Source organism: Pelodiscus sinensis, chromosome 2 (assembly GCF_052426305.1).
Source record: "Pelodiscus sinensis isolate ZL-2025 chromosome 2, ASM5242630v1, whole genome shotgun sequence".
Classification (NCBI taxonomy): Eukaryota; Metazoa; Chordata; order Testudines; family Trionychidae; genus Pelodiscus; species Pelodiscus sinensis.
This window is the reverse complement of record NC_143053.1, coordinates 222,095,352-222,111,643: the sequence shown is the minus strand read 5'-3', so window position 1 is coordinate 222,111,643 and position 16,292 is coordinate 222,095,352. Positions and strand designations below refer to the sequence as shown.

The 16,292-nt window shown below is 40.9% G+C and overlaps 1 protein-coding gene across 3 annotated transcripts in view; it reads right to left on the bottom strand.

The window, feature by feature from the left end:
- Positions 1-7,516: 7,516 nt before the first annotated feature.
- Positions 7,517-16,292, bottom strand: part of LOC102456704 (macrophage mannose receptor 1-like) — a 65,971-nt gene continuing 57,195 nt past the window's right edge. For 2 of the 3 annotated variants that reach the window (XM_075922471.2, XM_075922473.2), the window contains exons 27-30: positions 15,239-15,355; positions 13,364-13,525; positions 10,888-10,929; positions 7,518-8,198 (exon numbers count right to left, since the gene is read on the bottom strand). In XM_075922471.2, coding sequence (XP_075778586.2) covers positions 7,954-8,198; positions 10,888-10,929; positions 13,364-13,525; positions 15,239-15,355 — 566 coding nt within the window. In that variant the 3' untranslated portion in view covers positions 7,518-7,953. Of the gene's footprint in view, positions 8,199-10,887; positions 10,930-13,363; positions 13,526-15,238; positions 15,356-16,292 lie in introns of all 3 variants that reach the window. The other variant, XM_075922472.2, reaches the window with a different exon arrangement.

Here is a 16,292-nt window from a genome sequence, read left to right as displayed (position 1 = left end):
ATCCTGCAATACTGGTCCTTACCCTCTCAAACATGCTTGAAAGTTTCAGAGAGGTAGCTGTATTAGTCTGTAGCTGGAAAAACTTAAAAAAAACAATGAATAGTCTTGCAGCACCTTAGAGACTAACAAAAATGCAGATGGTATCATGCGCTTTCATGGGCACAACCCATTTCTTCAGACGAATAGAGTTCTAAGGGTCCAGTTTTCAAATAAATAGCACAGAAATGGGATGTAGGAGGAAGGAGGAGGAAAAAAGAAGGGTAAAAGGGGGAAAGAAATTGTCATCAATTAGAGTGTCCATGCTAAATTAAGCTGAAAGACAAACAAAGGGTACTTAGAGTGGTACTATTATTTTCAGCTGCATTTAGCATGGACACTCTAATTGACAATTTCTTTCCCCCCACCTTTTCTTCCTCTTCCCTCCATGCCCTCCGTGTGCTATCTATTTGAAAATGGGACCTCTTAAACTCCATTCATCTGAAGAAGTGGATTATGCCCATGAAAGCTCATGATACCAACTACATTTTTTGTTAGTCTCTAAGGGTATGTCTACACTACCCTCCTATTTCAAAATAGGAGGGTAATGTAGGCATATCGCAATTGCAAATGAAGCCCAGGATTGAATTTCCCGGGCTTCATTTGCATAAGCCGGGCGCCACCATTTTAAAATCCCGGCTGGTTCGAACCTCGTGCCGCGTGGCCACACGTGGCAAGAACTAGGTAGTTCGAACTAGGCTTCCTAGTTCGAACTACCGTTACTCCTCGTGGAATGAGGAGTAATGGTAGTTCGAACTAGGAAGCCTAGTTCGAACTACCTAGTTCGTGCCGCGTGTAGCCGCGCGGCACGGGGTTCGAACCAGCCGGGATTTAAAAATGGCGGCGCCCGGCTTATGCAAATGAAGCCCGGGAAATTCAAATCCCGGGCTTCATTTGCAATTGCGGTATGCCTACATTACCCCGCTAGTTCGAAATAGCAGGGTAGTGTAGACATACCCTAAGAGTATATCTAGACAACATGGCTCCATCGATGGAGCCATGTAAACTAGTTTACCTGACATAGTCAATGAAGTGGGGATTGAAATAATCCCCACTTCATTAAAATAAAAATGGCCATCGAGCTGTGCCGACAATCAGCTGATCTGGCACAGCACGGCAGTCTAGAGGCAGATCAGTAGACAAGGGAAGCCTTTGTCAACCGCTCCCTTATGCCTCGTGAAACAAGGTTTACAGGAGCGGTCGACAAAGGCTTCCCTTGTCGCGTCTAGATTGCCGTACTGTGCCGGATCAGCTGATTGTCAGCACAGCGCAGCAGCCATTTTTATTTTAATGAAGCAGGGATTATTTAAATCCCTGCTTCATTGGCTACGTCGGGTAAACTAGTTTACATGGCTCCATCAATGGAGCCATGTAGTCTAGACATACCCTAAGGTGCTGCAAGACTATTCATTTTAAGTTTTTCCACTCAGACATGCATTAGTCCTAGGATAAATGCATTTACTTTCTTGGATTGATGCAGGCCCTTCCAGATCATTTACCAGCTCAACAAGACTTTGCTGAATGTATATTTGTTGACTGTCACTTTGCCAAAGTAACGTTATGCCAAAATTCTGGTCTGACATAGGTAAGCTGGTGATCATTGACTTTAATTATAGGTGACTGATTGACAGAAATGCATTACATTACTGTTATTAGTAGAATTATTAAACATTTATATTGTGTAACATCTAAACACTACAACTAGGTTGGATTCCATTATGCTAGATCAGATATAGCAGGTGGCTGACACAGATAGAACAAGGTGAAAGAATCAGGGTAAAAAAATAAGTATAATGATGGGATGTGCACGAATCCTTGGCTGATCATGGTCATGATCGCTATGTAAGGCTTGTGTACATTCGGAAAGGGAATTGTTATGAAAGCAAGAGTCTCCATTCCAGAAGGAGGTCAGTCCCTACTCTAATTTTAAATTATTTGCTAACCTTGCTTAACTGACAGTTTTGAATTGACTCAAACATTGAACAAAATCTATTCTATTCTCTGTATTCTTATAGGTCTCCCTTCACTGCAGAATCTGAGCAACTTCCAATAGCACATCATGCAACTGTCACCTGTAGTTCATTCTGTCTCAGCCTCTGCTCATGGGAAGAATGGTGTGCATAAGGTTTTGTTTAGTAGTCAGTTTATATTAAAGAAAGTCAATACTTGTACTTGGAACAGAAAGTGGGTGGTTTGTGATGGCCCTTAGTTCTAGGACTGGGTGGGGTGGGAAATGATTCCATTGTCTTAGAGTGGCTGACAAGAAAGCTCTGTCTCCTGGCCCACTGAGCTTTAGACACTTATTTTAGGAACTTCCATTTTTTAAGAAGTAAACTTGTCCACAGGGGCCTTTATCCTGGAGCTTTAAGATCTTCAGATATGCAGGCCCGCAGGCTCCCAAGAGCCTTGAAAATAATAACTTTAAACTTGACATAATTGTCAATGGGATGTCAATGAAGAGAGAGAAGGCATGTTTGACATGCATGCAGTAACACCTGTTGCTGAGGAGACATGATGCAGTGTTCTGTATGGTGGTGAATTAAAATAGAATTTCTGTCCTGAATGAAATTCCAATATTTCCATAGCTTTATTTCTTAAGAGTTCTGAAATAACTGCATTCAGAAATGGCAAAATATTTTCATTTTGGCATTTTTGATGAAAATGAAAAATGTTGATGTTCCCAACTTAAAATGTTTGATTTTAGATTGTTGAAATGATCCAAAATATTTTATTGAGAGTCATTTCAGTCTTCAAACTGGATCTCGCTATGATGGTACATTGCCTCATGGGAATTGTAGTTCAGTTGTCTGATACTGTAATTGTCCTCTTTAGGCAGAACATCCTGGCTGGAGTACATCCCATGATGCATGGGCAACCATGTGACTCCTGTGACAGATCCCCTCCCCCCCATGCTTTATGGAATAGACTTATGGACATGAATTTTCCTAACTCAAAGGTGCTTTGAGCGAATTATTTCATGTAACCCATCAGTCTTCATGTCATGATCTGCTGGTTCTGTTCATCTTACTTGCATATCATTTTTGTCTGTGAAATTAGACATATGGAGTGGGAAATACTCTGGGGATTTCAAATGTGTGAATGAGGAACATGGAGAGCGTTACCCTCATGATGAGCAACTGTTAAATAATCTCTTTTGTCCTTAGGTCTGAGCAGGAGTTGGTAGGGAGTAGAGTCTGGAAAAGTTTATACTAAGGTTTTGGTGTAGAATTAGTCAAGTGTTTTTGTTTCTTTTGATTTGTAACCTACTTTGTTCTGCCTGTTCTCTCTTATTAGCACTTAAATCCTACTGCTTCTACTTAATAAAATTACTTTTATTTTCTATCAAACCCAGTGTAAGTAATTGTTACCTGGTGGGGAGGGGCAACCACCGTGTACATTCCCCCTTTCATTGTTAAAGGTGGCTTACCTACTTCTTTAGGATCTGATCCCATTTGGGGAATGCTATCCCAGGAAGCTGGGACCCAAACTGCACTCACCTTGTACCTGAAGAGATTCAGTATCTGTACTGGTTCTCGGTGGGGGCAGGGACCTCAGCACAGGGCTTGTCTGGGGGGACCAGCGGAACTGGCCCAGCACGACTGGGCCTTGAGGGGCCCCAGAGAGCAAGTGGCAGTGGCCATGTCAGCACGTCAGGAGGTACTCCCAAGAGATCGCCTCTGACTGCACCCTATCACAACTCCTATAATTAATTAAGCATGCCATTCACTAAGGCTGTGTCCAGACTCCATGCCTCCGTCGACGGAGGCATGTAGATTAGCCAGCTCGGAAGAGGGAAATGAAGCCGCGATTAAAATAATCGCGGCTTCATTTAAATTTAAATAGCTGCCCCGATCTGCCGATCAGCTGTTTGTCGGCAGATCGGGAGAGTCTGGACGCGATGCCCCGACAAAGAAGCCTTTCTTCATCGACACAGGTAAGCCTCGTGAAACCAGGTTTACCTGTGTCGATGAAGAAAGGCTTCTTTGTCGGGGCATCGCGTCCAGACTCTCCCGATCTGCCGACAAACAGCTGATCGGCAGATCGGGGCAGCCATTTAAATTTAAATGATTATTTTAATCGCGGCTTCATTTCCCTCTTCCGAGCTGGCTAATCTACATGCCTCCGTCGACGGAGGCATGGAGTCTGGACACAGCCTAAGAGAGGAAATTACAGAACATCATGGGAAATGTAATTTGGCCACATACTCCAATCCATGAAAAAAGAGTAGATTCCTGATGCTCTCAAACAATTGCTCCTATGAAGAAATGTGCCACCACCCTGAAAAAAAAGTTTTATATTGAACTGACTTAAAACATTTCAGGTCAGTTTAACAAACCAAAATATTTCAAGTCAAGTCAAACCAAACTGAAATTAATTATTTTGTTTTTCCTGAACAAAAGTAGGAAAACTATCAACAGACTCAAAATTAGAAATTAAAATTAAAGTTTTGATTTTATGGCAAATGCATTTGGTGTTTAAAAACAATTGAGATAGTAAATTCTCAACCGAGTTTAGTTCTGTACTATCTGGAGTTTCCTAAAGGCTGATGGCTTGACCGCCAGTTTTCAGTTTAGAAAAGAGGAGACTGAGGGAGGATATGATAGAGGTATATAAAATCATGAGTGGTATGGAGAGAGCCGATAAAGAAAAGTTACTTATTAGTTCCCTAAATAGAAGAACTAGAGGACACCAAATGAAATTAATGGGTAGCAGGTTTAAAACTAATAAAAGAAAGTTCTTCTTCACACAGCATGTAGTCAACCTGTGGAACTCCTTGCCAGAGGAGACTGTGAAGGCTAGGACTATAATAGAGTTTAAAGAAAAGCTAGATAATTTCATGGAGGTTAGGTCCATAAAAGGCTATTAGCCAGGGGATAAAATGGTGACCTTGGCCTCTGTTTGTCAGAGGCTGGAGAGGGATGTCAGGAGACAAATTGCTTGATCATTGTCTTCGGTCCACCCTCTCTGGGGCACTTGGTGCTGGCCACTGTCGGTAGACAGGATACTGGGCTAGATGGACCTTTGGTCTGACCCAGTACAGCCGTTCTTATGTTCTTATGTAGGTTTACTGCTGTCCAAATGGGAGATGTCAAAGATGGTGTAACTAAGACCAGATCACTGTGCATCAATATGGGGTGGGGTCTCCTAGCCAATCAAACACAGAAGTGTGTTTTTGACAGGTATTCTTATGAGAAAGCTCAGGGCATATCTACACTACAGTGATATATTGGAACAGTTGCACCAGTGTAGCTGCACCACTGTAGCACATCAGGTGAAGATGTACATACCAATAGGAAAGTGCTCTCCCGTCAGTATAATTACTCCACCTTGCCAAGAAACAAAAGTATCTTCCACTGAAATACCACTGGTATGGATAACATAAAACAGGCATCACTTGGGAGTGGAGTTTTTTCCACACCTGAGCAACATAAATTAGATCAACTGCGTTAGTGCAGATCTGCCCTTACTGTCAGCAAGGAATACTTAAGCAATCTTGAACCAACTCTAACATGGCTGCAAACATATAACAAATTTATCTGATACAAAAGAGACAGTAGTTAACTCAGGAAACAATTCTTTATTTACATGATTTTTATATAAAATCCAGAACTAAAGGGGGGTGAAGGAGCAGAAGCTGGAACTAAAGAAAAAAAGTCTGTTTCTTATACAAACACACTCTGGCAAAAGTGTTTCTAGAGAGCTAAGACAAGCAAATACATAAAAGCTCAAATATTTAGGATCTGCCATCAATAAGGCCTTGTCTACACAAATAGTTAATTTGTGCAAATCCTGTTAGTAAATCCCATACCGAAAACCAAAGTAGATTAAAGCACACTAATGATCTTCTGGTGCATGACAGCATGGTGAGCAGACCCTTGGTGCATGGCAGACTAGTGCCGGATGGTTTTATACCCCAGCTTGCTACTCTGCTATCTTTCTGGAAAAAAAGATATGTGGAAAGGTAACACAAGTCCTGGTCAAACAGTTCAAATGATTGATTTTGAAGTTATTTTTTGAAAGTTTTTACCAAAATAAATGTTTTAAGGTTATAGTTTTGGAACAGTCTCTTGGACAGGGGTAGACAAACTACACCCATCACGGTTTTTAATCTGGCCTGTAGGATTATCAATCCAGGAGTGGAGAGGGGCTAAGGCAAGCTCCCTGTCTACCCTGACCATGACCTTTCACATCTCCCAGAAGCAGCTGGCATGTGCCTGCAGCCCACGAGGATGCAGGAGAGGGGCAGGAGGTCTTTGCACACTGCCCCTACCTGCAGGCTCTGCCCCCACAGCTCCCAATGGCTGAGAGCAGGGAACTGTGGCCAATGGGAGTTGGGAGGTTGGTGCCTGATAATGGCAGCAGCTTGTAGAGCAACTTGTCATCCACACCTGCCAGGAGCAGCCGCCAGACATGCTGGCCATTGCTAGGAATGCCTTAGTCCCACTGCACAGCCACTCCAGAGACGCCTGAGGTAAACAGAACTGGGCTGGAGCCTACACCCACTCCTCCACCCCAAACTCCTATCTCAGCCCTACATTCATGGCCCACCGTATTATTTTCATGCCTAGATCTGGACCTCAGGCCAAGAAAATGTGTTAAATTGAACGAAGGAAAACTCCTTTCCATTCTGCTTTCACCCATGCATAACTTTTGGGAGGACATTTTAATTCACATAATTTAAAGAGGCTCCAAGTCTTACAGAAACAGACAATGAAACCCTCTGTGAGATTTCTGACAGGTTTCATTCTTTATACATAACAGAAAGTGAAAACAGCAGGCTACTTAAGTCTCCTGAAGTTATCTAAAAAGTGATACTATACAACACTACTAAGACTGAAGAAAAAGTACAGTTCCATCAATAGAAAAGAGCTTAAGTGTTGGAGTTATATTTCTTGGATTATTTTCAGGTTTACAACGGATTTAGACAAATGTTTTCTTGAGTGCTTTGCTATTTCCACAAACATAATACTTGCATAAACTGACCATTCATTGAGGAGTCCTGTGGCACTTTAAAGACTAACAGATTTATTAGAGCATAGGCTGTCATCTGATGAAGTGGGTTTTACCCACAAAAGCTAATGCCCTAATAAATCTGTTAGTCTCTATGGGTGTGTCTAGACTACACCTCTCTGTTGACAGAGAGATGTAGATTAGGCATGTCGAAATTGCTAATGAAGCAAGGATTTAAATATCCCACACTTCATTAGCATAAACATGGCCACCACTTTTTTCAACATGGACCTTTTTCGAAAAAATGTCAGTCTAGATGCGGATCTGTTGAAAATAAACCCTTTTTTGACAGTTCCTGTATTCCTCAAAAAATGAGGTTTACAGGATCTGTCGAAAAAGGGTTTATTTTCCGCATCTAGACTGCTGGGTTTTTTTCAAAAAAGCTCCGTTTCAAAAAAAAGCGGTGTCCATGTTTATGCTAATTAAGCACGGGATATTTAAATCCCTGCTTCATTAGCAGTTTTGATGTGCCTAATCTACATTTCTCTGTCAACAGAGAGGTGTAGTCTAGACATAGCCTAAGATGCCACAGGACTCCTTGTTGTTTTTGAAGATACAGATTAACGTTACTACTCCTCTAAGACTTTGACCATTTATTATATCTCATGGCAGTTCTGACTAGAAACCATAGTTTCCTAAATATTTGTTCACACTGGTTTGCTCTGCTTTAGTTGTTTTAATTATATCCATTTACCCACTTGAATAGCCCTCCATCTTCCTTTTGGTAAAACCTACTTGTATATGAGAAGATCTTGAATGATACCTGACTATAATAGGAATAAATGCTTCTGCTAAGTACATATACAAAGAGACTACTATTTAAACAAGAAAAAATGAGCTTTGATTTAAGATTTCTTCCATTCTAGTTGGCTAATATTACCAAAATTGGGCACATATTTTATTACTCTATAGAATAATTTGTTCCATGTGCTCAACAGTGGGTACAGAATCCTCTCTATCACTTGTTTTTGAAACAGCATCACTGCATTTTAACAACGTGTCTGTGCCTTGACCATCTCTTTGCAGTTGATTTGGTCTCTTTTTCTTGTACAGGAAATAGCCTACAAGGCCAGCGCCAATGAGAATAAGAATTGCCAGAATCACTAGTATCCAAGTTGTGATGTGAGCAGGTACAACAGCCTCTTCTTGGTCTGTAAATGAACATAGAGCAATTGCTAGGCATCTCAGTGATTATAACAGATGAAAGCCATTTGGCTATGGACAACAAATGGACCAGATTTGCTGTCTAGATTCATTTCCCTACCATTGCGTAGTGTCAGACACATCCCACTCTCTGCCTCTCTCACGCACTATACTTAGTCTAATTCAGATTATTGGTTCTAATGCAAGGGTAACTGGATGGAGTTTTAGAGTGGCCTGTGATGTGCAAGAGGTCAGATTAGATGATCTGTTGGTCCCTTTTGGCCTTAAACCTTATTACTATGTGATCTTCAGCTGTACCCAATTATGTACTGGGCTCATCTGATGATGAAAATATTCTTCCCATCCTGAACCGGGAACCAATTCTCTGTCAATAGGGATCTAGTGTAATTTAGAGCAATGTCAAGAGATTGCTGGTATGTAGCCATGCCTCTTGTCCAATAGGTAAGTGTGAACTATGGGGCTGACAGCCACCGCGGGCCCTGGAGCAAGGTGAAGGGAACAGCTCTATACCCTGGAAGGGTTGGAGCTTCAGGTAGGAGGGCCAGGTTGGGGACAGCCAGCCATCCGCACCACCTAGAATACAGTACTTTCACCTCCACCCTCAGAAGCATACAGAGCAGTGCTCTGGCGACAATTCAAAGGGGCCTGACGTTCTAGCCATTGCCACTATAGCACTGGATCCCAAGGCAACTGCCCCCCTTTGTGTCTTCTGTTGTCAGGCCTATTCGTGTAGTAGCCTGCAAATGAGGTGGTATAAGAGCAAATTTGGAGATTAGGAATGTATATTTTTTCCTAAAAATTCTCTGAATATTTTGAATTAACCATTTTTAGCTTATGGGTTGTCTATGATGTGTTCACAATTATTTGTGCCCCATGACTGGTAGCTTAGGTCACATGGTATTTGTTTCTGTTCCCAGTTGAGTGACAAACTTTTAGACCAGGCAAACAGCATACAATAAGTATTCAGTAACCAACAGCAAATATCGGAAAGTAAGTAATGAAAAATATCCCAACGGGATGCATTTTTTCCACTAAAATTCTTTTGTTCAAAAATTCCTGGAAGTGTGGAGATTTCTGAGCATTTTCATAAATGGCCTGGTAGTTTTCTAAATACTCAGGAATCATGGCCTTCATGAACAGCAACAGGGAGAAGTCTGGCCACATATCAAATATAATCACAAATACAATCCATCTTCCTCATCCTTTGAACAGCTCTATCCTGAATACACAGATCCAAATCCTGATGCCCATAGTCAGTCCCTATGGCAGTTCAACTACCTTTTAGTTAGTGGGAGTAGGAAAAATACACAGAACAGAGTCTGAATAAAAAATCAGGGCTAGACTGTGCCTGGAGGAAAGGTTATAATCCACTCCCCAGGGGACCACTATCTAAGAAGGAATTCTTCTCTTCAGCCTCTCTAGTGCTCAGTAATTTTTGAGTGGGCCAATGAGATGAGGTTTGGTGCCACAGCTCTGTTTCATTGCAGTTGTCTTTGGGACAATTTACATCCCGAGGATATAGATGAAAGTGTATCCCTGGGCTCTCCTATGTGCAAAGTCTGTGCTTGTTCCTAGCTCTTGTATGAGACATTCAAGACTCCATCTACCCCTTTACTTCAGAACACCTATCCAGGACCAAATTAACTCTTCTGGAGAATTGGGGTAATTATGTTTTTTGGGGTCCCCTGTTCAGAGTTTGGGAGGGGACTGTGGGTTGAGGAAGGGGGTGAGAGGTGAGGGTTCTGACTGTGATTGCAAGCTATGGGGTGTAGTTGGTGATAAGGCATTAGGAGTGTAAGAAAGGGCTTCATGCTGGAGCCAAGGCATTTGGAGGTGGGAGGATGTACAGGGTCTGGGCAGGAGTTAGGGTTTTGGGAAAGGACTCAGGGCTGGGGCAGGGAGTTGGGGGTGGAGCATTTACACGGAGCAACTCCCCTTTGGTGGTGCAGGCCAGGAGACAAAAGGGGGCAGATGCCCTGTGCTCTGCTCTGACTCATCTGCAGGCACTGTTTCCCCCCCTCCCTCCCGCCCCCACAGATCCTATTGGATTCAGTTACCAGACAATGGGAGTTGCAAGAGTGGAGCCTGCAGGTGAGAGAAGCTTGTAAATGGAGCTTCTCAAAGCTTGCAAGTCTAGTCTGGGATGGGGAAACAGCAGCGTGTGGAGCTGTGTCCTCCTTTCCCCCTTCCAGGCAGGGCCAGAACACAGGGACTTTAGTGTCTGTAGCCCAAGGCTCTGTGGTAAAGGGGGCATGTTTGATGGCCCAGAGATCTTTTTTTGGGGGGGGCCCTCAGCTCATAAAACCACTTTTAAAATCCACTCCTGTATCTATCTAAGAGCCAGACATCATCGGACCCCAGGTTTTGGCCCACAGGCAACAGATTTGATCAATCAGAAAGTTTCATTTTAACAAAGTTACACCTTTAATGAATGAGATAGGATCTGTTAATTATTTGGAAACATGTTTTATAGCAAGTTTATGTCAGAACATTTACAACCATGAACATCCATAGATGGGGTTTTTAAAAGCTCTTAAATTCTTTAGGAGTAAATGTCCTACTGACTTTCAATACGACTTCTGCTCCAATTATCAATTAGGGGGTGAGATTGTCAAAACCACTTATATCTCTGCGATATTTTGGCTTTCTTGTTATTTTTCTTATAAATAGTCTTACCTTTCTTATTTGGAGGCTTCTCATTTGGTTCAACTTCCAGAACTTTTAAAGAGAAAAATAAAACATTTATTTAGCATCTACAAAATCTATACTGGGAAAAATACAAAGGACTACAATTAGCTTCATAATGTACAATGTGTTTGGTAAAGGAAATTAACAGAATGCTAAGTGGGTGACAACAGTTTAAAATGTAACTGAACTACAACACTAGTTAAAATATAGAGAATTATGAGCTTTCATGGATAAAACTCACTTCATCACATGAATCATGAGCTGATAGATCATCGGTGAAGTGGGTTTTACCCTCAAAAGCTTATTATTCTACATATTTTTGTTAATCTATAAGGGTATGTCTACACAGCAACATCAATGCAAAATAACATAGCGTGCGTCTACACTACAAGCCTTTATTTTGAATTAATGTCAAACTGGAAGACTTCTTACTCTGACTTATGGTAACTCTCATTTCCTGAGAAGTAAAGGAAGTCAAAGAAGAGTGTACTTCCTTTGACTTCTTGCTGTGTAGACAGCACCAAAAAACAAATTAAGCTATTTCAACTTCAGCTACACAACTGACATAGTTGAAGTTGCATAGCTTAATTCAACTTAAGCCCTGCTGTGTAGATGAGCCCTAAGGTGCCAGAGGACTAATGGTTATTTTCACAAGGTATGTCTACACTTGCTCCCTATCTCGAGATAGGGATGCAAATGTAGTCTACCGAAATTGCTAATGAAGCACGGGATTTAAATATCCCGTGCTTAATTAGCATAATCATGTCCAGGTGCCATTTTGAAATTGCATTATTGTGAAATAAAACGCCCCATGTAGTGGCGTTATTTCGAGAGAAAACCCTTCTCTCGAAATAACTGTTGCTCCTCATAAAATATGATATTTAAATTTGGCGCTTCATTAGCAATTTCGGTACACTACATTTGCATCCCTATCTCAAGATAGGGAGCAAGTGTAGATGTACCACAGTTACAAACTAACACAGCTACTCCTGAGACTAGTTTAAATGTTTGCCTTTATTTCTAATATTCAAATACTATTCACACAAACTGATTTGTAGGTGTAACATATTTTCTTTTTTTTCTGTGAAGCTTAACTGTAAATTGCTAAACATACGAAATATAGTAGTTAAGCTTGATTTCACACAGCACCTTCTTTGAAATTGGCTTGTCTAGCAGGATTCTCTGGTTCTAGCCAATAAGGATTGAGATTCTTAAAAATGTCTTGACTAGGAAATGCTCCATTAGTTAAAACTGCCCCATTCCAAGTGCCTTAGTTATATTTTAGATGCAATGATTCTCAACCCATGGGTTGCTTGCAGTCCAGTCAGCATGTGGCTATGACCCACATGACACCTTCAGAGCCATACAGGCAGTTTATACATTGTATGGATGTGGGTCTCTCTCCCCTCTTCCCCCCACAGCACTTTATGACTGTTTTGGAAATGTGAACCAAAAATATGAAACATTTGGGAAGAGGGAAAATAATACTCTTAATTCCCAAATTCTCACTTTTGAAATGGTGAGCAAAGTTATTCTCCTTTCATATTTGTGCAACAAAATTTGCAAACACATCAGTTACTACAGTTTAAAATTAAGATGTTGAAATCGAGCTCACAATGAAAGCCTGGTTTCAAACTTCAATTGGAATGACTGAGTTTTACATTTTTATTGAATAAGCATAAATGACTCTTCCTTATGCAAGGCAAAGGAGAATCAGGTCTAGTATTTAAATAGAACATACTCTATTGTTTGCAATGCAATCACTAGATTTACACTAGATGCATTCTTATGCAATTACGTGCATGACTCTGAGTGCAGGTTTACAGCGGGGGCAATGGACATTGATTCCTTATCGATTCTTTAAAAAAGCAAAGCAATTTTTAATAATAGCAGAGTTCCTGTCATACTATTCAGCTGCAAGAAGGAAGCCTCCATTAGCTGTTTGGGAAAAAGGGTTTAGTTCAATTTCTGCGTGAAGATTTAGGCTGGTTTCAGGGGGGTAGCCGAGTTAGTCTATAACTGGAAAAACGTCAAAAACAACAAATAGTCTAGCACCTTAAAGTCTAACAAAGCATGTATAAGCTGGGTATTTCTTACTCCTTAACAGTTCATGCATCTTTGGTTGGGCAAAGAGGACTGCGTATATTCACATTCCAAAATAAAGAAATGGGAATGCTGCTCCAGGGTAAAATTTCAAACTGTCTTTAAAAGATCTCACTTACAAGTTCTTTAAACACATTACTCTGAATTTTGTAATGCTTCCTTTTATGAAGACTACAAAGTTCTTTGTTTACATTGCAATGCAGACCTAACTTTAGTGTCAGTGGTTACATATATACTATAAATATGGTTTACATACAAACTCACATGACATATCACATATAGGACAATACACAGCATATATTTACAGTCTAAATGTTATAAAATAAATCGTAAACCTAGTATATCTTATCATATTACTTACTCTTTGGTTTTTTACAAACAAATCCTTTTTCGGAAGAGCACAGAATATTATTCCAGTACCCAGATGACGTAGCTATTTCAACACAGTGCTCACTCTCAGTGGGCATCTTTACATTCCAGTTGACAAAATCCACTACAGTGTTGTCTAGCCACAACCACTGGCCTAAAGTCCAAAAAAATATATTGATTATAACCAATTAAAAGAAAATTAGAGTGTCCATTGTAATGCCTTATTGACTTAAAAATTTTAAGTCAGCTCACCAATTGGTCTACCCCTAGTTACATTTTCCCTGGGGGTAGTAGAGTATACAGATCCCTTCTGCTATTGCAGTCTTAACAAATCTGTAGTCACTCCTATCACAGCTCTTGACTCCAGCCTTCCTTCTTGATGTAACCTGCAGCTCCTTCCCTGCTTTTCTGGGATTACAAGTTACTTTATAGATTCTTCCTCCTTCAGGAGCAGGGCCTGCACCTGTTTAAGGGTGAGGCCTTCTTAGCCTAGCATTGCTCTACTCCTCAGCCTGGTTCAATATGGGATCTGTAAACCTCATCACAATGCTACAAATGGATTTGGAGGGATGGTGCTTCAGGAAAGATCAGACCATAGTTCAGCATTTTATGTGCTAATTATGTTTCTTTGACTACAAACTAGCAACTGTTAACAGAAGAGGTAAGAATCCCAGTGGCTGAAAGATTTCAACCTTTGAAATAGAAAAGAACTTTTATCCATTTTATTTCTATTCACTTTTTCAACTATACATAATAGAATAAGTAATATAAAAGAAATGCAGCATTAAAAGCAATATTTAGAAACAATGATGACTTCATTATGAATTCAGACATGTCAGAATAGGCTAACTGAATAGATGTAAGAGAATAGCAGGAAGAAAAAGTAATGGAGATAAAAGAAATAGGAACATCTGACACAGTATGTTCCCACACATTTCTCAGTCACCATACTCAAACAAGGAAGGCTGGAAGCTGCCCAATGACTGGTAAAATTGTAAAACTCAAGCAATGATTTTAATGACCAAAAAGTATATGCAGGTGTTCTTCAATCTGGTGGCTTCCTTTCCTTAACAGACACTGACAATCGCCATCAATATCGAATATGGTGCTTCACTCCTTGCCTTCACCAGCCAGGAAATCTAACACACAGCTTGAAGTCTGAAGTTCTTCCCTCACTTCAAGTATACTAGTGAACAATACTAACTCAAACTCAGCTGGTGAAGACCTTGCACTTGCACTCAAACTACTGTTCTAATACAAAAAAACCTGAATAAAGTAGCCAAATAATGAGCAATTGCCTTTTCAGACTATCTAGAAATTTGTCTTCATGGGAGGGACTGGAACCAGCAACCAGGCAGATGATTTGATGACCTATGCACAACTCAAAGCAAATGTTCTGACCATGGTTTTGTGTTGTCTATGTTGGAGTCAGTGCAGGATTTACTCACAAGCTAAGCAAGATACAACTTAGGGCCTGAGAGTATGAGGGGCCTCTAAATAAAAAAAAACACCAAAATATTACCAAAATATTTTTTTTGCTAATGCTATGAGGCCTCTTAAACTTGACATATCTTAGGGCCTTTGTATATCTTAAGCACTGGTTGGAGTTAATCAGATTTACCTTTATATTCCTGTGGTCTAGCAAGTCTTCTCTCACACTTCATTCCAGGTGGGTTATCTGCTCACTCAAGAGGCCTCTTAGGACAAAGTCACTAAAGGAAGCCTAGGGTCAACCCACTGACATTAGAGACTAAAAAGCATTTGCAGTCCTATTTAAAGCATTACCAGAATAGTACATCAAGGGAAAAAACAATTCCTCAGATTTCATTTATTGACAAATATTAATTTAAATGACAATAAAAATTACCATCCACATTTCTGTACATTCCTGTCCAAAACCCTTGTGTTTTGCTTTCAAGAGCCTGTATCCTGTGTGTCAGAAAGTTGGATTCAGCCAAATCTTCTACTGAAACCAAAGTAGCCCCTGGAAAGCATTAACAAAACAAATAATCATAATTCAGGTGAGTAACTAGTATATTGACCTGTCCCTTCACAACTATAAGGGTATGTCTAGACCAGGCAGATGATTTGATGACCTTTGCACAACTCAAAGCAAATGTTCTGACCATGATGAGTTTACTAGACATAGGGAAATGAAGCGGCAATTTAAATAATCGCCGCTTCATTTACATCAAAATGGCCGCCGTACTGTGCCGATCAGTTGTTTGGCGGCACAGCAGGGCAGTCTGGACGCTCCACGGTCGACAATGGAAGCCATTGTTGACCGCTCCGTTATGCCTTGTGGAATGAGGTTTACTGGAGCGGTCGACAAAGGCTTCCATTGTCCACCGTGGAGCATCCAGACTGCCCCGCTGTGCAGATAAACAGCTGATTAGCACAGTGCGGTGGCCATTTTGATGTAAATGAAGTGGTTAAATCGCCATTTCATTTCCCTATATCTAGTAAACTCATCTACATGGCTCCGTCGACGGAGCCATATAGTCTAGACATAACCAAAGAGAAATTAATTTATCCTCAAGACTTTTTCACAATGCCTTCTGATTGGCTGACTTCTCCATTCCTCTGCCTCAGCAGTTGAATGTGCTGAGTCACAACCAGATTTCTCAATATAGCTATAGCTAATGCTCCCTCCTCCTGGAGCCCATAACCTTGCATGTCAGTGACCAAATTGTGGATTATCTAGCCTGATGGCTGAATCAGTAGTCTGGCCTACAGGTTGACATGGAGCAAAGTCACAGGTAAGATATGGGAGTCAAAAGCTAGTGCCTGAGCCAAATTTAAGTCAGAAGCCTAAATTGAAGCCAAAGAGCTAATTGGAGTCACATTCAGAAGACAGAGTGGGGGTCTGGGGCAGGGGCAAGGATAAAATCATAGCTTTGGAAAACACCTCGGGAGGTAAT